This window comes from Mustelus asterias, chromosome 3 (genome assembly GCF_964213995.1).
Source record: "Mustelus asterias chromosome 3, sMusAst1.hap1.1, whole genome shotgun sequence".
In the NCBI taxonomy this organism is placed as follows: Eukaryota; Metazoa; Chordata; class Chondrichthyes; order Carcharhiniformes; family Triakidae; genus Mustelus; species Mustelus asterias.
This window is the reverse complement of record NC_135803.1, coordinates 152,002,701-152,025,514: the sequence shown is the minus strand read 5'-3', so window position 1 is coordinate 152,025,514 and position 22,814 is coordinate 152,002,701. Positions and strand designations below refer to the sequence as shown.

Genomic DNA, 22,814 nt, shown 5'->3' with positions numbered 1-22,814 from the left:
ATTGATGACACCATCTTTGTCACTGCAGCCTTTGGTTGCAATGTCTTCTGCTGTCTCGTCTGGCGGGGCCCTTTACGAGCGAGAATGGAAAACTTGGCGTTCCAGCCAAAACCCCATTCAACAGCATCGGAAAATTGCAGCCATGATCGAGGATGGAATATTTTGGCCCCTGGGTTCCTGCGTTTATCTTCTGGATAAGGATATTATTAAACTAGAAAGAGTGCAGAAAAGATTTACTAGGATGCTACTGGGACTTGATGGATTGAGTTATAAGGAAAGGCTGAATAGACTGGGACTTTTTTCCCTGGAGTGTAGGAGGCTGAAGGGTGATCTTATAGAGGTCTATAAAATAATGAGGGGCACAGATCAGCTAGATAGTCAATATCTTTTCCCAAAGGTAGGGGACTAAAACTAGAGGGCATAGGTTTAAGGTGAGAGGGGAGAGATACAAAAGTGTCCAGAGGGGCAATTTTTTCACACAGAGGGTGGTGAGTGTCTGGAACAAGCTGCCAGAGGCAGTAGTAGAGGCGGGTACAATTTTGTCTTTTAAAAAGCATTTAGATAGTTACATAGGTAAGATGGGTATAGAGGGATATGGGCCAAACAAGGGGAACTGGGAAGAGCTTAGTGGTAAAAATTGGACGGCATGGACAAGTTGGGCCGAAGGGCCTGTTTCCATGCTGTAAACCTCTATGACTCTATGACCCTACTGATCTTTAAAACAGGAATGAAAATAATCCATATTTACCTTGTCACCTTTCTGACCCGATGGACCAGGGGATCCTCTTGGTCCTGGGCTACCAGACTCACCAGGAATACCCTGGCAAGGAAATGCATTGTTAGTTCTAACTGGTATCATCGCTCAGTCATGCAAGTTCATTATTTTGGGTGCCGCTCCTAATTCTTAAATACTCACCTGCCGACCAGGCTCTCCTTTCTGACCAGCTCCATTTTCTGAGGTTACCAAACCCTGTGGGTAAAGTTTAAATCGTCAATCCGTCGTTAAGTTCTGCTTCTCCGTTAAGTTCACACAAACCAGCCTCACATCCATTGACTCTGACCACACTTCCCACTGCCTTGGCAAAGCAGCCAGCATTATCAAGGACCCCACGCACCCCGGACATTCTCCCGTCCACCTTGTCTTCCACGTGTCTTCACCATACCCTTCAACCTTCCCTTCTCTGAGGCTGAGCGTGCTGTTCTCAGCAAAGGACTCAGCTTCGTACCCTTACGTCCCCACCTCAATGAATTCCAGCTTTGACAAAGGGTCATCTGGACTCGAAACATCAGCTCTTTTCTCTCCTTACAGATGCTGCCAGACCTGCTGAGGTTTTCCAGCATTTTCTCTTTTGGTTTCTCTCTTCCACCTTCTTCCGTCGGGAAAAAGATACAAAAGTCTGAGGTCACGTACCAACCGACTCAAGAACAGCTGCTGCTGTCAGACTTTTGAATGGACCTACCTTGCATTAAGTTGATCTTTCTCTACACCCTAGCTATGACTGTAACACTACATTCTGCACTCTCTCCTTTCCTTCTCTATGAACAGGATGCTTTGTCTCCATAGCGCACGAGAAACAATAATTTTCACTGTATGTTAATACATGTAACAATAATAAATCAAATTTTAAAAAATCAAATCAAAAATCATCGTTCCCCTGCTGCTAGTGAACCTCAGCTGGAAAGGTGGGGGAGTGGCCTGACCACTTTTCCCATCTCACAGTTTTTTGCCCCACCCCCTCTCACCCCCGGTAAGCTGGAGCAGTCCAGGATCTCCCACCGGCAACATCACCCTGAACCTCATCCACAGTCTCCAGTGGAGAAGATTGTCGGGCAGTGGATGGTATGATGTGGAGTAGGTAGGAAAGAGATTATTGTGTTCGGATGCATTAGCAAGAACATGGAGGATGGCCTACTGGCAGTGCCATCACCTCCATCTGTTTCACAAACGATCCTGTCTTGGGTCACTGTCTGTGCGGAATCTGCACGTTCTCCTCATATCCGTGTGGGTTTCCTCCGGGTACTCCGGTTTCCTCCCACAGTCCGAAAGACATGTTGGTTAGGGTGCATTGGCCATGCTAAATTCCCCCTCAGTGTACCCGAATAGGCGCCGGAGTGTGGCGACTCGGGGATTTTCACAGGAACTTCATTGCAGTGTTAATGTAAGCCTACTTGTGACACTAATAAATAAATTTAAACTTAAAAAAGGAAATCAACCTCTAAAACAAATCGGAAAATGCTGGAAAATCACAGCAGGTCTGACAGCATCTTTGGAGAGAGAATAGAGCCAACGTTTCGAGTCTGGATGACCCGCACAGTTGCAAGGTTTCTTTAAGAGCTGACCACATGATATGATGGTGATGTCATTAGCGTGTGTGCTGAGGATACTGTTTTACTTTCAGTTTTGTATCTGTGCAGAGCAAAGAGCAGCTCCTCAATAAAACCTGCTGTATGTTACTTTGAATGTACATGTGCAAACCAAGTCTTTTCTTTTTCTGTTAAAACCCACAAACCCCTAATGGACGGCTCATCCAGACTCAAAACTTTGGCTCTATTCTCCCTTCACAGATGCTGTCTGACTTGCTGAGATTTTCCAGCACTTTCTGTTTCGGATTCCAGCATCTGCAGTACTTTTATTCTAGAATAAATCAGTTTGAGATGATGATCGAATGGAACATTCACTTACTCTCTCACCTGGTTCTCCCTTTTCCCCCTGCAACAGAATGAGAAACATAATAAGGAAAACATCCTGAGAACAACCACCTCCAGAGATGAATAAACTATTCATTTTGCAATGCCATCAGACAAAATTGAACACTGAACAGTCTTCAAATAATTCTGATGCTGAATGCAACACATTCAATATAGACTCTTATCAAGATACAAGTACATAATTAAAAGCAATATTGAACTTGCAAGTTTAAGTTGATTATTCTGTAACTTTCCAACTGAGTTTTGGAGCCAAGAAACTCTCACCAAATTGACAAGAGATGATACAACTGAGAGTGAGAGCAATGTTGAGACAGTCTCAGATTGGTTTACTCTTGTAAGCAACGATTAGGGGGTCTTTCTCTGGTTGGAGGGCAGTTACAAGTGGAGTGCCACAGGGATCAGCGCTGTGACCCCCTGCTCTTCACAATACAGATTCATTATTTGGAAGAAGGAACAGAGAGTACTGTGGCCAAATTTTTAGATGATACAAAGGTGGGAGGGAAGGCAGGTTGTAAGGAGAGATAGATACAGGCAGAGAAATAGTGACAGGTTAAGTGAGTGGGCAGTGAATTGGCAAATGGAATTCATTGTGGGAAAATGTGAGATTCTTCATTTTGGAAGAAGGGATGAGAATGTGGATTATTATTTAAATGGAGAGAGGGACTGCAGAAAGCTGGAGTACAAAGGAACTTGGGGGGTCCTTGTTCATGAACGCCAGAAAGCTGGCATGCAGGGGCAGAAGGTAATCGGAAAGGCAAATAGAATGCTGGCTTTTATTTCAAGGGGGCTGGAATACAAATGTAAAGTTGCTGCAATTGTACAAGGTACGAGTGAGGCCACATTTAGAATATTGTGTACAGTTTTGGTCCCCCTATATAAGGAACGATATGTTAACATTGGAGGCAGTACAGAGGAGGTTTACTAGGATGATCCTGGGTATGGAGGGACTACTATATGAGGAAAGGTTAAACAGGTTGGGTCTGTACTCCTTGGAGTTAAGAAGAATGAGGTGATATGATTGAAACGTAGAAGATTCTTAGGGGGTTAGGCTGGGTAAATGTTGAGAGCATGTTTCCACCCATGGGACAGTGTGGGACCAGAGGGCAGAGTCACAGAATAAGAGGGAGCTCATTTAAGAAGGATTTGAGGAATAATTTCTTCTCTTTGAATATGGTGAATCATTGGAATTCTTTGCCCAGCAACATTTTAGAACATTTTCAAGATTGAGATGGATAGATTTTTAATCAGTCGGGGAATTAAGGGTCACTGAGAGAAAGCAGGAAAGTGGACTTAGTGAATGTTAGATCAGCCATGATCTTATTAAATGGCAGAACAGGCCTGAAGAGCTGAATGGACTTCTCCTGTTCCTTGTCCTGGTCTGTAGTTATACTAGCATTCGCGCATTGCAGTTTTGAGCACAATTGGAAGAGTAGTTCCCATATGGGTGGCGGGGGGGTGGATGGTTTGAAGTATATCAAACTTAAATGGGGAGCAGGCCATTCGACCACAGAAAAACTCCTCCAATCCCCTCACAAATAACATCATCAGATCTTTTGCATCCACCCGAGAGGGCAGACAGGATCTCAGTTTGAAAGTCCCATCAAAAGGCGGCACCTCCGGCAGTGAGGCACTGCCTCAGTACTGCACACGGAGTGTTGGCCTACATTTCGTGCTCAGAGCTCAGGAGTAGGACTTGAACCTATGACCTTCTGAGTCAGAGCGCTCTCCATGGAGCCACAGCTGACACCAAACAGCATTCGTACCGAGCATCACCTCCGAGACAGTCAGCTTTAGGTCAGCCACAAACATCAAGCACAACAGAGTAGCTTCCAAGCAACTTAAAGGGATGGAGTGGGTGTTTCGCGCTTGCTTTTCATTTAATTGTTCATGCAAAGGCATTTTGTTTGGATGAGATCACAACGTACCTTGCTAGACCTCCCAGCGGGTCCTGGAGGACCAATGGGACCTTGTGGTCCTATTTGGCCACGAGGTCCAAAATCGCCCCTCAGTCCAGGGAGACCCGGTGGCCCAGGAATACCCTGCAATAGAGTAATCGAAAGATGTTAACCACTGACCACTTCTAGATACCGTTCACGGATTGCATCAAAAAACAACTTCTTGCATCCTTATAGCCCCTTTACTGTGGCTGAAAACGTCCCAAGGCCCTTGACAGGAGCAGCAAAATTAAAAGGAGGCGTTGGCCTAGTGGTATTATCACTAGACTATTAATCTAGGAGCGCAGTTAATGTTCTGGGGACCCGGGTTCGAATCCCACCACGGCAGATGGTGGAATTTGAATTCAATAAAAAAATACCTGGAATTAAGAATCTACTGATGACCGTGAAACCATTATCGATTGTGGTAAAAATCCACCTGGTTCACTAATGTCCTTTAGGGAAGGAAATCTACCGTCCACCATCTGCTGTGGCAGGATTCGAACCCGAGTCCCCAGGACATTAATCAGTTCATCAGCTCTGACAAAGATTCATCCAGGCTCGAAATGTCTCTATTCTCTCTCCACAGATGCTGTCAGGCCTGTTGAGATTTTCCAGCATTTTCTTTTCTTGCCCCAGAACATTAGCTGAATTCATGGATTAATAGTCTACTGATAGTCCACTAGGCCATTGCCTTCCCACCTGCTGTGGTGGGATTCAAGCCTAGGTCCCCAAACTAATCCCCTGGATCTCTGGTTACAAGTCCAGTGATAATACCGCTGTGCCATCATTTTGTACTCTATGCCTCTAATAATAAAGCCCAGCATGCAATATTCTTTATTGACTATATCTCAACCTGTCCTGTCACCATCAGTGGTCAATGCACATAGACACCAAGGTCTCTCTGCTCCTGCATCCACTTTAGAATTGTATCCTTTACTTTATATTGTCTCTCTGTATTCTTCCGAAATGAATCACTTCACGCATCTCTGCATGAAATTTCATCTGCTACTTGTCCAACCATCCCACCAAATTGTGCAGGATGGCACAGTGGTTAGCACCGCTGCCTCCCAGTGCCAGAGACCTGGGTTCAATTCCAGCCTCGGGTCAGTGTGTGGAGTTTGCACGTTCTCCCCGTGTCTGCGTGGGTTTCCTCCGGGTGCTCCTGTTTCCTGCCACAATCCAAAGCTGTGCGGGTTAGGTTGATTGGCCGTGCTAAATTGCCCCTTAGTGTTCTGGGATGCATGGATTATCAGTACGTAATTCAGTATTCAAAATAATATCACTGAACTCGAAGGTAATGTTGATCATTCACACAGATTAATGATTAATTCTGCAAACAATTATATATAACTGTGAATCCAAATGATTGGGGCGGCACGGTGGCACAGTGGTTAGCACTGCTGCCTCACAGCACCAGGGACCCAGGTTCGATTCCCGGCTTGGGTCCCTGTCTGTGTGGAGTTTGCACATTCTTCCCGTATCTGCGTGGGTTTCCTCTGGGTGCTCCAGTTTCCTCCCACAGTCCAAAGATGTGCGAGTTAGGTGGATTGGCCATGCTACATTTCCCCTTAGTGTCAGGGGGGCTAGCTAGGGCAAATATATGGGGTTTTGGGGATAGGGCCTGGGTGGATTGTGATCGGTGCAGACTTAATGGGCTGAATGGCCTCCTTCTGCACTGTATGATTCTATAATTCTAAGTAAAACCACATGTTTGAGAAATAGTATATTAGACATGATAAAATTGTGGGGTTACAGGGATAGTGCGTGGGTAAGGTGCTCTTTTGAAGAGTTGGTGCAGACTCGATGGGCTGAATGGCCTCGGTTTGCACTGCAGAGATTCTATCGATACCAACTGCACAATTTCCAGGTTGAAAAAGGTTCCTCAAGTTTTCTCACTCCTGTGGAGAATGTACATTCGCTGGACAGTTAGTGCAGTCGAATGAGATGGATCAGACTGCTCGTCAATGGCACAGACTCGATGGGCCAAATGACCTCCTTCTGTGCTGAACCGTTCAATATTCTACACCACCAGCCACTGCTCAAATAAAAACTTAACTCAGGCTGTGCATCATGAAGAAATTACACATCCCTCGAAGAGAGAGAGGGCTGAGTGTGGCCTGAGAGAGGTCTTTAAGAGTTTGCAAGGATAGATATGGAGAAAATCACAACATGAATACAAGATAAACACAAATAAATCTAATAGGGAATTCAGGATAAATGTCTTTAAACCAGAGAGTGGTGAGGTTGCGGAACTCGTGTCCAGTTAAGAAGAATGTCATAGATACATTTAGGGGAAAGTGAGATAAATAAATAAACAGAATCATAGAATTCCGACAGTGCAGATGGAGGCCATTAGGCCCATCAAGTCTGCACCGTCTCTTACCCAGGCTTACCCCGTAACCCCACATATTTACCCCCCTAATCCTCCTCACCTACACAGCTTGGGGCACTAAGGGGCAATTGTAGCAAGGCCATTCCGCCTAACCCGCACATCTTTGGAGTGTGGGAGGAAACCGGAGCACCCGGAGGAAACCCACGCAGACACGGGGAGAATGTGCATACTCCACAAAGACAGTGACCCGAGGCTGGAATCGGACCCGGGTCCCTGGCGCTGTGAGGCAGCGGTGCTAACCCACTGTGCCACCGTGCCGTGCTTAACCTGGAAATGGAAGGATTTGTTGCTGGGATTTAGATGAAGCTCAGCGGGAGAAGACTTGTGTGGGGCATAAGCACCAACACAGGCCTGTTGGGCTGAATGGCCTGTCTGTGTGCAATGCATTCTGTGTAATTCAGTGTAAGCTGTGAGAGCGTGTACTTACAGGATTACCCGGTTCGCCCTTCCTGCCAGGATAACCACCTCCGGTTGCAATGCCAACTTCACCCTGTAAGAGGAAGAAATGCACAACCATAAATGAAAGGAGCAAAGAATCTGCACTGATGTAGCACCCCCACGTCCACAGGACATCCCAAAACACCTGACAACCAAGAGATTGCAAGAATGCCATGGTCTGAACATTGCGCTCTCCCCGGCGGGGGGGGGGGGTCTTGAGGTGGGAACGTGATTAACGGTGAGATTCTCCGGCCTCCCGCCAGAGGGAGGAGATGCGTTGTTTTGGAATTCCCATTGGCGTCACCCCACATCGGCGGGAAACGCAAGGGCGGGGGTGCACTGCCGGTGGGACTGGAGAGTTCCACCGACGTGAACAGCCAGAGAATTCCGGCCTACACGGCCGATTCCTCAACCGGGGGGCTGGAGACCACGGAATCAGGTAAAAATCAGGCCCATTTCCTCTGTTTCTCTCTCCACACATGCTGACAGACCTCCTGAGTATCTTCATCATTTCCTCTTCATAGTTAATTTCTGGTGTCTGTGGTAATTGATGCCAGAAATTAAGATTTTGCAAGGATAGATATGGAGAAAATAATAACATGAATATAAGATAGACACGAATAAATCTAATAGGGAACTCAGGATAAATGTCTTTAAGCCAGAGAGTGGTGAGGTTCTGGGACTCGCGAACAGTTGAGAGGAATGCCATAGATACGTTCAAGGGAAAACGAGATAAATAAATAAGCAGAATCATAGAATTCCTACAGTGCAGAAAGAGGCCATTGGGCCCATCACCCTCCGAGGGGCTACACTCACCTCTGAGCTGCCAAGGAGGTGATGTTAAGCCATTTCCGCATATTTAAATCTATTTAAATTGTTGGTAATCAGGGTTCAGGCTGGGGGTGAACCCGATTATGTCACCAGCGGGGGTGAGGGGGAGGTGATGTCATTTTAAGATCTCCCCGGCACAGATCCCATTCCGGCTCTCTGGCAAGAGTTGGCGGACACCGCGGGAATGGCGGTCTGCGGTGAAGAGGGCTGGAAAATCGCCCCTATATCTCCTACTACCAATTTACAGGGAACAACGATGGGTACACAGGACTTGGGAGCAGGAGTAGGCCATTTGGCCTATCAATAAGATCACGGTTGATCTGGTTGTGGTCTCATCTCCGTCTGACCCCCCCATGACCCTCAACTTCCTTATCAATCAAACATTCGAAAATTCAGTGACCCAGCCTCGACTCTCTGGGCGAGAGGATTCCACACGGGAATGATCCTTGGAGAGAAAACAAATCTTCAGGATATTTCAATACTACACAAGAAGCTTGAATGCACGCACAATTAAATACAATTCACGTTCTTTGTGTGTTGTTAAAGAGGAGATGTGTACACACCTTTTCTCCTTTTGGACCTCTCGGACCAGCTTGCCCTGGTATTCCGTGTTCTCCCTGAAACAAGAAGCTGATATTTTACCGTCAATAGCGATGGTTATCCTCCCTCCTGTATGGGCACAAACCTCGCCAGCTTGGGGGCGAGGAATTAAACGCCTGCCCTTTCACAACCTCAAGACAACCTAAAGCTTCACAGCCAATGAAGTGTTTTTGTGAAGTGCGCCACTATTGCAATGTAGGAAATTCTGCAGCCAATGTCTGCGCAGCTAGCTCCATTATTAGTGCTCTTCGAATCATAGATTTCCTACAGTGCAGAGGAGGCCATTCGGCCCATCAAGTCTCTGACAGAGTATCTTGCCTAGGCCCTCTCTCCCACCCTATCCCTGTAACCCCACAAATTTTACCATGGGTAAGAAAGTATCTACAGTACAGAAGGAGATCATTCGGTCCATTGAGTCTGCACCAACTCTCCTACAGAGCATCTTATCCAGGCCCTATCCCTATAACCCATTTACCAGGGCTAATTCCCCTAAACTACACACCTTTGGACACTAAGGGGCAATTTAGCATGGCCAATTCATCTAACCAGCACATCTTTGGACTGTGGGAGGAAACCGGAGCACCCGGAGGAAACCCACGCAGACACGGGGAGAACGTGCACACTCCACACAGTGACCCAAGCCGGGAATCGAACCCGGGTCGCTGGAGCTTGTGAGGCAGCTGTGCCAACCACTGTGCCAACCACTGTGCCACCGTGCCGCCCATAGCTCATCTCCAACAGGAGGGAATTCACTAACAGAGCCACTACCTACAGCTCCCCATTCAAACACTTAAACAACAGCTTACACCCAATGGCTGTAAGAGACTTCAGCTGACAAAACTCTATTGACAAATGTTAAACTGAAGAAAGGTGTGGCCACAATGACCCTTTGTTACGATTTATACTTACACGTTCACCTCGCAATCCTGGGACACCTTGATTCCCCTAAAAAAAATTATAAAGTGAGTTATGGAGTCATAGAGGTTTACAGCACAGGCCCTTCGGCCCAACTTGTCCATGCCACCCAGTTTTTACCACTAAGCAAGTCCCAATTGCCTGCATTTTGCCCATATCCCTCTATACCCATCTTACCCATGTAACTGTCTAAATGCTTTTTAAAAGACAAAATTGTACCCGCCTCTACTACTACCTGTAGCAGCTCGTTCCAGACACTCACCACCCTCTGTGTGAAAAAATTGCCCCTCTGGACCCTTTTGTATCTCTCCCCTCTCACCTTAAACCTATGCCCTCTAGTTTTAGTCTCCCCTACCTTTGGAAAAAGATATTGACTATCTAGCTTATCTTTGCCCTTTATTATTTCATAGACCTCTATAAGATTGAGGAAAGTATTCAAATAAACATGTTTATAAGAACATAAGAACATAAGAAATAGGAGCAGGAGTAGGCCATCTGGCCCTTCGAGCCTACCCCGCCATTCAACAAGATCATGGCTGATCTGAAGCGAATCAGTTCCACTTACCCGCCTGCTCCCCATATCCCCTAATTCCCTTATCGATCAGAAAACTATCTACCCGTGATTTAAACATATTCAACGAGGAAGCCTCCACCACTTCAATGGGCAGAGAATTCCAGAGATTCACTACCCTCTGAGAGAAGAAGTTCCCCCTCAACTCTGTTCTGAACTGGCCCCCCCTTATTTTGAGGCTGTGCCCTCTAGTTCTGGTTTCCTGAGTGGTTTATCTGAGTGAAATGCAAATGAAAATTTGTTTGTATTTATCACGATGACACAACACAGTTTACTGGCTATTGATATGTCCCATCTGTACAATAGCACAGCCACAACGTCCCTCAACACTTCTACATCCACATTTATTATTTGTTCTTGGCATCTGCACATTATCCTTGAGAATCAATGCAAGATAGAACTTAGATTTATTTACTGCATTCCATGACCTTAGGATGTCCTAAAGAATGTAATAACCAATTAACTGCTTTCTTGAAGAGAAGTCAATGTTGTACTTTAAGAAATGCAGCAGCCAATTGGTGCACAGCTAAATTGAGACACCACCCCCACTGCTAAGGGGGTGGTGCCTCAAAGGGGTAGGGCCTGAAGAGGGAAGACCTGAAGGGGCAGGGCCTATAGGGAGACCAATTTACGGGGTACCCCATGCCAGTGAGCATTGAGGGGATATAGGGGAGGAGTGTGGCGGGTGGGGGGAGGGGCATGGCGGGGTGGGGAAGGGGGGATTATGCATATGATCATACGCCCAAATCACCGGTCACTGCAGCGGGACCGGAAAATCTGACCTACAAGCAAGGTCGGAGAATCCTACCCACTGGTTTTCAGTCAGAACCTGACACTCCAGCATATTTTGGGAAAATTCCATCTCCGGTATCCGGATCCAGCAGGGTCTGTATGGTTGCGATTTAAGTATTCCCAGGAACTTTGTGTGAGGTCAAACCCAGGGTCTTTGTCAGATCTTTCTCGAGGTGTCACCATTTCTGAGGCTAACTCTTAACTCCAGATTCAGTTAGTTAATTGAATTTGAAAGTTAGACTTGAACCTGTATCTCTGGATCGTTAGTCATGTCTCCAGATCACTCATCCAGTTCTCCCTCTGTTACCGTACCCCAGTTTTTATTCATTCGTGGGACATGGGCATCACTGGCTGGCCAGCATTTAGTGCCCATCCCAAAGCCACATGTAGGCCAGACCAGATAAGGAAGGCAGATTTCCTTCCCTAAAGGACATTAGTGAACCAGATGGGTTTTTCTGACAATGGTTTCATGGTCATCAGTAGATTCTTAATTCCAGATTTTGCCTTATTGAATTCAAATTCCACATCTGCTGTGGCGGGAATCGAACCCGGGTCCCCAGAACATTAGCTGAGTTTCTAGATTAATAGTCTCGCGATAGTTCCACGAGGCCATTGCCTCTCCTGAGGCTGCTTGAAGAATATTTACTGATTAGGATGTTTGTATCGACAGTCATTCTCCTTGAATCTCTGCGGTTCTATATGACCTTCTTTGTTGCAGTTTGGTACAACAAAATTGAGTTGTTGGGCCACCCTGTGGAGCAATTAAGAGTCAACCCCGTTGATGTGGGACTGGAGTCACACACAGGCCAGATAAGATCAGGGCAGCAGCCTTCTGACTGAATCAGTTGGATTTTCAAAAACTAGGGTTAACCCCGGGCTTTTGGTTTTCCTTGACAGATCTCACTCCTGGCACTATGTTGGCATTATGTTGGCGGGACTGATGTATGAGGAGAGATTGACTAGGTTAGGATTGTTTTTGCTGGCGTTCAGACGAATGAGGGGGGTTCTCATAGAGACTTATAAAATTCTAACAGGACTAGACAGGGAAGATGCAGGGAGGATGTTCCCGACGGTCCAGAACCAGGGTTCACAGTCTGAGGATTCAGGGTAGACCATTTAGGACGGAGGTAAGGAGATATTTCTTCACTCAAAGAGCGGTGAGCCTGTGGAATTCATTACCACAGGAGGTAGTTGATGCGAAAACATTGAATGTATTCAAGAGGCGGTTGGATATAGCACTTGGGGCGAATGGGATCAGAGGTTACGGGGAGAAAGCAGGATTAGGCTATTGAGTTGGACGAGCAGCCATGATCGTGATGAATGGCGGAGCAGGCTCGAAGGGCCGAATGGCCTCCTCCTGCTCCTATCTTCTATGTTTCTATGTTTGTCGGTACTGAGCTACTCACCGGCAGTCCAGATGAGCCTGGGTTCCCCGGTCTACCTGGTGATCCCGGAACACCATCTCTTCCTGAGTATCCCTGCAAATCAGACACATTCCACACGTCACTGGATTGTTCACAGAAACAGGAGTGGACCACTTAGCCCCTGAGCCTGTCACACCATTCGATGAGGTCTTAACTGATCCTAACTCCAGCGACCTCCCGTTTCCCCATATCCCTTAACACCTCGGGGTGATAGAAATTCCGTCAGTCACAGCTGGAGCTGCTATTGATTGCCACTTGTGGAAGACAGTTCCGAACTTCTGCAACCCTTTGGGTGCACAAATGTTTCGAACCTTCACACCGGCGAGTCTGGCACTAATTTTAAGCTCCTGATATCTAGGGCCAGGATTTCCCTCGCTCCCCTCCACCATTCCACCCCCCCCCCCCCCCCCCCCCACCTCCCACGCACCCCTCAAGCTTCCCAACCAGTGGGAATAGTTTCTCTGTATCTATTGAAAACATTGATCAAATCACTCCATAACCTTCTAACTTCCAATGGATACGGGCCTAGTTTATGCAATCGCTCATCATAATTTAATCCTTTGAATTCTGATATAGTCCTGATAAATCTACACTGCCCTTCTTCCAAACCAGTATATCCTTCTGAAGATCTAGTGGGGTATGGACTAACCAAAGCTTTGTATAGCTGAAGTGTGATTTCTCCCTCCCCCACCTTGTATTCTCGTCCTCCAGGTAAAAAGCCCAGAATTCCTTTAGCCTTTCTGAGTATTTACTCTACCTTTTGATGATCGATGTGCCTGGATTCCCAAATCACTTTGGACCTCCACTGCCTCTACCTTTTTACCATCTTGAAAGTACTCTCATTCATTCTTTCGAGGTCCCATTTGGATGATCTCACATTTGCTTGCATTGGAATCCTCCAAGAGTGTGTGGTTTCATCTGGGCAATAAATGAGGACACGTTGCTTGTTAAATACTCACCGGAGATCCTTTCTCACCCTTCAGGCTTGGACGGGGTCCATCGATGGTGCCTGAAACTCCTGGCGGTCCAACTGGCCCACGTGGGCCTTGAGGTCCCGGCAGACCCGGCTGACCCTGGACAACAGAAACCACCATAAACCATTTCAACACGTTATTCCCTGCAATTTTCGAAATACCCACTGCCTCTTGCATTCAGGATATACTTATTGCTTTGTTTCAATTCCTCCATTTATTCCTTGACGGTACTTAGTTCTGAATCAGTCCACACTCGTGACGCCATTAAATGAAATAAAGACTTGCAATCACTTGGGGAAGTTGAAATTTTCCAAAGTACTTTTATTTGCCTTATTGGCCCAGGGTTTTGTTTCCTGCTCTTCTTGTCACTCTCAGGAGATTGCACTGATGGGTGAGAGGTGTGGGGTGATGGGGGTGAGGTGAGGAAGCCTCTAGTCATTATGGCAGGCCCATTGAGTTGCGTGAGAAAGGCCCTTGGATAGTCAGTCTCACCATATGTTCATGATCTCAGGGACAAATACAATACCAGGGCTGCGAAATGGCCAACGATGGGTGGCACAATAGCACAGTGTGGGCGGCATGGTGGCACAGTGGTTAGCACTGCTGCCTCACAGCGCCAGAAACCCAGGTTCGATTCCCGGCTTGGGTCACTGTCTGTGTGGACTCTGCACGTTCTCCCCGTGCCTGCGTGGGTTTCCTCCGGGTGCTCCAGTTTCCTCCCACAGTCCAAAGATGTGCGGGGTAGGTGGATTGGCCACGCTAAATTGCCCCTTAGTGTCAGGGGGACTAGCTAGGGTAAATGCATGGGGTTACGGGGATAGGGCCTTGGTGGGATTATGGTCGGTACAGACTCAGTGGGCCGAATGGCCTCCTTCTGCACTGTGGGATTCTATGTGCGGGTTGGATTGATAGGCCAATTAAAATTGCTCCTTAGCATCTGGGAATACACTCAGCGTGGATCTGGTTGGGATGCTTTGTCGGAGAATCGGTGCAGACTCGATGGGCCGAATGGCCTGCTTCTGCACTGAGTGATTCTATGTCCCCACCCATGACCTCTCTCTCTCTCTCCCCCCTCTACCTGCCTCACCCACCCCCCCACTCTCCCCTGGCCCTGGGTATCCAACACACCCTCCCAACGTACATAAAAAGACAAGAACTGAAAAAGGTTAACCAAATTAATTAATGCTGGAGAGATGAAAAGTAAAGCAATAAAAACTTATTTATTAACTGCTTATTTGAGTAAAATAATCTTGCCAGATTTTGATAAATGTTGATCTTAAGTCACTTGTAAACGTGATACTTACATCTCTTCCTGCTTCTCCTTTCTCACCCTGTTTAAAATAAAACACAAAATTCCATGAAACTTACACAAAATCAACATCAAATTTTTCAGGGGTTTGTGAGTCTTTGGAATTCTCCAGAAGGCTACACACTCTGTTGCTGACTATAGTTAAGGGCCCAATTTAGTGGTAACAACTGGAGTTCTGTAAACAGCTTGGAAGTGGGAGAACGACCTATTAAGAATGGTGGTCCGCCCCGAAGGGCTGCTGGCCAATGAGATGGTCTGCAACTCAGCAGTGCCACCAGGAGCGGTGGCCACCACTAGTACTGCATCTGGAGGAAGCACTCACATCAATGTCCATGCACGCTAACCACCAGGTGAGTGGGGTCTGAGTTTGCCAGGACCAGCCAGACAGGCCTCAGAAATATTTGGGGGTTGGGGGGGGCACTGAGGATGGGGAATGGGGAAGTGGGGTGCAGTTACTGAGGGCAGGCTACACCACTGTCATCAAGCGGTAGCCATTGCTGCCAGGATTCTCCCTGCACTGGCAACAGAAAGAGGTCCCTCATTGGCCAGTGAAGTGGTTCACTGCACGTTCCCCACTGCCGGCAAAATACAGTGCAGGAAAGATGATGGCCATGCCACCCCTGTCTTTCCTCACCATTTTACGGCCGCCATGTCCCTCCGCCCAGCCCAAACCTCAAGGATTGGTGAATTCCTCCTCCAAGAGGTTTCTGGGCACCAGGGGGAATGAAGGGCCATGAGGACAGGATGGGAAAGTGGAGCTGAGATTGGAGATCAGCCATGATTGTATCGAATGGCAGAGCAGGCTCAAGGGGCCAAATGGCCTAGCGTCCTGCTTCTGCTTTCGTTATGTTGGCGCCACAGACTAATATCTATATTCCACCAACGTTTATATGGGTGATGCCAGTTGAAGTAGGAATGAGCTGCTGAGATTGTGGTCCTGATAATGAAAAATGTTTAATTGGGAATAATCTGAAGATGGCTCTTGGAGGTTTCCGGTGATGGGCCCTTGATAATGTCCATTGGCAGCTTGTTCCGATGTGGGATTGTCCTTTTGGGATCTCTAGGAATCACTTGCTCCTACTGGTGGGATTTTCCAGTCAAAACAAATCCTGGAGGCGGATCCCACGATGTCACATGGGTGTCCCCGCCCCCACCCCAAGCGATGTCGATCTTCAAGATATCGGGGTGCCTTTTAAAGGGGTGTCCCAATCTAAAAAAAGAAAATGACTCCCCCCCCACCCCAAATGATGTCGAGCTTCAAGATATCAGGGTGCTTCACCCTGCATCAGCCCCCCACCTGCACCCGGCATCTACCGCACCCCACCCCCCCACCCACCCCCCTCTCCACACCCCCCCCCCCCCATCCCCCAACAAGCACACGGCCCCTGGCTGTTTCCCTTCGCCAGATCCCCATTCGTCAAGAGCTGTTGTAAACTCCGCTGGTGTGACATCACATCGCTGGGGGAAGGGAAATCCTATCGTGGGGGGGGGGAGGATAATAGAACAGGGAAACCCCCTAATGATATTAAAATGCAAATTAGTTGGATTCCTGACCTATCAGGGCAGCAACCCCATTATGTCAATTGTAAATGGGAAATCCCCAACAGCGTAAAAGCCGTTTGGAGATTCCCGCTGGATTCTCTGTTCCCACCGTCATTCCCGCCCACCGAAAAGGGGGCTGGAAAATTCCCCCCTTTGTCTTCTCCTCAGAAATACTCCGACCTCTCAGCTGCCTTTTGACACCCAGGCTGGAATTTTACCGGAATCGGGGCGGGCGAGGCTCGCAGAACAGAATTCTCCGTTAGCCTTGGGCAGGATTTTACAGTCTCGCCCGAGCGAGGTCGGAAAATCCCATCCTCAAGCTCACAATGTGATCGATAGCGGGAATATTGAACGGGGAAAAGCTCCTTCAGGTCCAGAAACCGCAAGTGCAAGTGTTGGGAAGGTTTTAATGAAAACACGCTGGTCACACTTGATGTTAATTTGCTGCAAAGGGGGAATTGCAGTGAGTGATTTTTGAGCTCCCTGGCACAGAGGCGTCACGGGTAGAAAGTGCCACCTCCAGTAAATAGCCAGAATTTAGTCAGGGCAGCAGGGGTTAACCCCACCTCAGCTGCATTTGAGGCCCATCCTGCAACTCATTTCTTCTTGAAATCACACAATGTTTTGGCCTCAACTACATTCTGTGGTCGTCAATTCCACACATTCACCATCCTCTGGGTGAAGAAAATTTTCCTCTTTATATGATTTACCCCTTATCCTCAAACTATGACCCCTAGTTCTGGACTTCCCCACCAATGGGAACATACTTTCTGAATCTACCCCTGTCTAACCCTGTTAGAATTTTATAAGTTTTCATGAGATCCCCTCTCACTCTTCTAAACTCCAGTGAATATAATCCTAACCGACTTAATCATATGACAGACCTGCCATCCCAGGAATCAGCCTGATAAACCTTTGTTGCACTCCCCCTATTGCAAGGACATCTTTCCTCAGATAAGGACACCAAAACTGCACACAATACTCCAGGTGTGGCCTCACCCACACCCTATACAATTGCAGCAAAACGTCTCTATCCCTATACTCAAATCCTCTCACTATGAAGGCCAACATACCATTTGCTTTCTTTACTGCCTGCTGTACCTGCACGCTTACTTTCAGTGACTGATGCACGAGAACACCAAGGTCTCACTGCGTATCCACCTCAAAGTCATGAGGGGTCTGAACAGGGTAAATAGGGAGAAACTGTTCCCATTGGTGGACGGATCAAGAACGAGACGTTACAGATTTCTGGCAACTGGCAAAAGAAGCAATGGCAATATGAGGAAAGCTACCTTTGTCCGGTGAGTGATTAGGAACTGAAATACACTGTCTGAGAACGGGGGGAATTCAATCGCGGCTTTCTAAATGGAATTGGATTGAAGAGGGAAAATGTACAGGACTGTGGGAAGACGGCAGGGAGTGGCACTAGATGAACTGCTCTTGAAGAGAGCCTGCATGATCTTGATGGGCCGAATGGTCTCTTTCTATGCTATATCCGTTCTATGATGAGATTGTGAGCTCATTAGAACTATGCAACTAAAAAGGGTTTGTGAGGAGAAAGACTTTTGCAATACCTACCATTGGACACTGGGTGGTACAAGGGGCTGGCACATGTATCTGAAATAAAGAGATTCCAAAATAAACTTTACTTTCCATTGAGGCACTACTGTACTTCCAGTTCAATCAACTTGGTTACAACAAAAGCAACATGCATTAATATAGCACCTGCTTCTGAGGAATATCATCATAATGGGGCGGCCCGGTGGCATAGTGGTTCGATTCTGACTTTGGGCCACTGTCTGTGCAGAGTTTGCATGTTCCCCCCGTGTCTGCATGGGTTTCCTCCGGATGCTCCGGTTTGCTCCCACAGACCAAAAATGTGCAGGTTAGGTGGATTGGCCATGCTAAATTTCCCCTTAGTGTCCCAAGATGTGTAGGTTAGGGGAATTAGCCATGGTAAATGGGTTACAGGGATAGGGCCTGGGTAAGGTGCTCTGTCAGAGAGTTGGTGCAGAGTCAATGGACCGAGTGGCCTCCTTCTGTACAGTAGATTTTTTTTTATTCGTTCGTGGGACATGGGCATCGCTGGTTGGCCAGCATTTATTGCCCATCCCTAGTTGCCCTAGTTGAAACTGAGTGGCGAATGAGACCATTTCAGAGGGCAGTTGAGAATCAACCACATTGCTGTGGCTCTGGAGTCACATGTAGGCCAGACCAGGTATGGATGGCAGATTTCTTTCCCTAAAGGGATATTAGTGAACCAGATGGGTCCTTCTGACAATCAACAATGGTTTTATGGTCATACCAGCGATAACACCATTAGGCCATCGCCTCTCCTAGATATTCTCTGATTCTAAAAAGTTTAACATGAGCAACATAAGGAAACATTGGGACATATAGGAGATAGGTTATCGGGAATGTCTTAAGGTCAGACCAAGATGTCGAGAGGTTCAGACGGGAAGTGCAGAGCTTAGGGCCCAGCCGAGACCACCACTGATGACGCAATTCAAGTTGGGGATACACAGGAGGCTCCGAGCAGGTATAGATGAAAGATAGGCAGTGGGAGAGTGAGGGAGCGCAGTTATTTTGCCACATTCACTGGTCAGATTTGCGCTGAGATAGACTGTCACTTACATCTGGTTTGCTGGCGGCTACACAGATTACATCAGCAAGGGCCCCTTCAAACTGGGCGAGTGAGTCGAAGTTCTCTGCGTAGACAATATTCTTAGAGTCTCCACCAGTAACGATACTCTGCAATTCATTAATATCCGCCTCACCAACTCCGACAGCGTATAGGCGGATACCTAACATTGAGATGAAGGACATTAGGATGGTCAGGTTCCTCGGGCAGTTTAGTTTTGTTGCCCATTTCCAATTGCCCCTTGAGAAGGTTGTGGTGAGCTGCCTTCTTGCGCCGTTGCAGTCTCTGAGGTGTAGGTACACCCACAGTGCTGCCACTCCTGACCAGTTACACTCTCCCAACAACAGTCCCCTGCTCCTAACAGGATTCAGCCCTGAACCAAGGCCCCAATGGAGGTGTCCCCTAACCTCACTATTTAATTTTCTAAGTACCACTTTTTGCATCTACTTTGGGGATGTGGTGTTATTGACAATGTAGAATTATTGCCACTCCCTCATTGCCAGGAGGGTAAGCAGCCTCATTCCTGACCTGCTACACAATATGAAGTGCAGATGCGCCCACACTGGTGATAGGGAGGGCATTTTTTATGATATGGACACCACTGGCAAGGCCACCACTGGCACCACTGGCTAGACTACACTGGCACCACTGGCTGGGCCAGAACTGGCTAGACCACCACTGGCAAGGCCACTGCTGCCACCACTGGCTAGACCAACACTGGCACCACTGGCTAAGCCAGAACTGACTAGACCACCACTGGCAAGGCCACTGCTGCCATTGGCACCACTGGCTAGGACAGCACTGCCAAGGCCACCACTGGCATCAGTGGCCAGCCACCACTGGCAAGGCCACAGTTGCCACCACTGGCCAGGCCATCACTGGCACCATTGGCAAGTCCCATCTCTAATTGAACTCAGTAGCTTGCTATCTGTTGGTCTGGAGTCACGTGTAGGCCAGCAGAATTCCTTCTGGAAAGGGACCAGATGGATTTTAATGACCATGTTAGTCAATTTGCGATTATATTCCTGATTTATAATTTGAATTCTACCAGTTGCCGTGGTGGGATTTGAACCCGTGCCCCCAGAATATTAGCCTGGGCCTCTGGATTGCTAGTCCTGTGACATTCCCACTCTGCCACCGTCTCCCCTGTGAAGGAACAACAATCGAGTTCCAGGCCAGCACAGCGTGAGACATGGAGGGAAACTTGCAGGGGCTGGTGTTCCCAGGCCAAAATATCATGCAATCATGTAGCTCCAAAGGAAGCCATTCAGCCCTTCTTCCCTGTGCCAACCCCTTGAAAGAGCCATCCACTTCGTCCCACCAGGCGGTGTGCCCTCCTGCTCTATCCTCACCGTGCTATAAAACAATCGCACCCACCTCCGCTCCCTCAGTAAACACAGCGAGGGAGAGGTGAGGAACACGGGAAAATACCTGCAGCCTCTGCCCTCCTGACGGCCTCTGTAACCGTGTCCTCTGACAGACCGTCCGTCACCAGGACCAGCAGAGCAGGGACCCGTGGGCGCCTCCCAGCCGCGAGGAAAACGTAATCCAAGACAAAATTGATCGCTTTGCCTGAGGAAGAACAGAAAAGGAGATCATGAAGGAAAATGAAAGAATTCACATTTATCTATGGCACCGCCCACAACATCAGGGAACGCGGCAACCAGTTTATGCAAAGCAAGATCCCACAAGCAGCAAAGAATCAATGACTAGCCAATCTGATTGATTTTTATTGGCATCTGCTGAGGGATCAATAAAGAAGAATTCCAAGCTTCCTTCTAACTGCAGTCTGCACGTTCCCCCGTGTCTGCGTGGGTTTCCTCCGGGTGCTCCGGTTTTTTTCCACAGTCCGATAGATGTGCTGGTTAGGTGCATTGGCCATGCTAAATCCTCCCTCAGTGTACCCGTACAGGCACCAGCGACTGAGGAATTTTCACAGTAACTTCATTGCAGTGTTAATGTAAGCCATAGAGTCATAGATGTTTATAGCATGAAAACAGGCCCTTCGGCCCAACTTGTCCATGCCGCCCTTTTTTTTTAACCCCTAAGCTAGTCCCAATTGCCCACGTTTGGCCCATATCCCTCTTTACCCATCTTACCCATGTAACTGTCTAAATGCTTTTTAAAAGACAAAATTACACCTGCCTCTACTGCTACCTCTGACAGCTTGTTTCAGACACTGACCACCCTCTGTGAAAAAATTGCCCCTCTGGACCTTTTTGTATCTCTCCCCTCTCACCTTAAACCTATGCCCTCTAGTTTTCGACTCCCTACCTTTGGGAATAGATATTGACTATCTGGCTGATCTATGCCCCTCATTATTTTATAGACCTCTATAAGATCACCCCTCAGCCTCCTACGCTCCAGGGAAAGAAGTTCCAGTCTATCCAGCCTCTCCTCATAACTCAAACCATCAAGTCCCGGCAGCATACTAGTAAATCTCTTCTGCACTCTTTCTAGTTTAATAATATCCTTTCCATGATAGGGTGACCAGAATTGCACACAGTATTCCAAGTGTGGCCTTCCCAATGTCTTGTACAACTTCAACAAGACGTCCCAACTTCTTTAAGGGTGCATTGGCCTTGCTAAATTCTCCCTCAGTGTACCCGAACACCTGAGTGTGGCGACTAGGGGATTTTCACAGTGACTTCTTGCACTGTGAATGTAAGCCATAGAGTCATAGAGGTTTACAGCATGAAAACAGGCCCTTCGGCCCAACTTGTCCATGGCGCCCACAAGCCAACTTGTGACTAATAAATAAACTTAACTACCGTGTCGCTTCCTGGCATCACCCCCAAAAGTCCTAGTTTTTACAGTTGGGCAGAGATGTCTGCGCCCACCTATCCTTGGCTCGGTGCCCTTCCATCGGCCTTGCAGACTCGGGCAGGCTCAGTGACTGCATCCCACCAATGGGGTGGAGCGTAAGTGGAGCTTCCTGGATTGCAAACCACAGATTTTCAGTGTTCCATTCTTTCCTTTCAAATTGTCGAGTAAAGCTTCTCTCTTTAAACAAGGTTCCTTTGTACATCAACTTCCAGAGCCGCAGACAACAATCTGTCTAATTATCCACACACATATCACTAACATATTCCGTCACATTCAGGCAGAAACATGCCAGTATTGGTCGTGCTTGTTTTTCAAAGCAGGCTATCTTGTACCTCAGGATTGTTTGAAAGAATCCCAACAGTGCAGAAGGAGGCCACTCAGCCCACCGAGTCTGCACCGACCACAATCCCATCCAGGCCCTATTCCCATAACCCCACATATTTACCCTGCTAATCCCTTGACACTAAGGGGTCAATTTAGCATGGCCAATCCACCTAACCCGCACATCTTTGGAGTGTGGGAGGAAACCGGAGCACCCGGAGGAAACCCACGCAGACACGGGGAGAATGTGCAAACTCCACACAGACAGTGGCCCGAGGCCGGAATCGAACCCAGGCCCCTGGCGCTGGGACGGAACAGTGCTAACCACTGTGCCGCCGTGCTGCACTAGAATGAGCAACCTGATCCTGCTCCCCACCACACCGACCCTCCCCGCAACCACAAACCTTGCTGCAGTGCCGCATCACAGCCCAGTCAGATTTCCCCTTTTCTCTGAGGGCAGTCTCGATGTCAAGTGGCATTCAGATACTCTACCTGTTTTGGTGCCACCACCTTGATATGGGAGCTCTCTTATGGCCTGGAGCAGTTCCTGGTGGGTGCCAAGTTTACCAAGCGGAATTTCAATCTTCACCTC

General features: G+C 47.8%; 1 protein-coding gene across 1 annotated transcript; it reads right to left on the bottom strand.

Moving 5' to 3' along the window:
• Nucleotides 1-747: 747 nt before the first annotated feature.
• LOC144491892 (uncharacterized) lies at nt 748-21,977 on the bottom strand. Its single transcript, XM_078210183.1, has 14 exons — nt 21,890-21,977; nt 20,507-20,647; nt 19,069-19,238; nt 18,013-18,051; nt 14,888-14,914; nt 13,569-13,682; nt 12,592-12,663; nt 9,817-9,852; nt 8,871-8,924; nt 7,466-7,528; nt 4,635-4,748; nt 2,692-2,710; nt 917-970; nt 748-820 (listed from the first exon to the last, which is right to left on the bottom strand). Exons 1-14 carry the CDS (start codon nt 21,975-21,977, stop codon nt 807-809), a joined length of 1,005 nt encoding a protein of 334 aa, XP_078066309.1. The 3' UTR covers nt 748-806.
• Nucleotides 21,978-22,814: the final 837 nt, after the last annotated feature.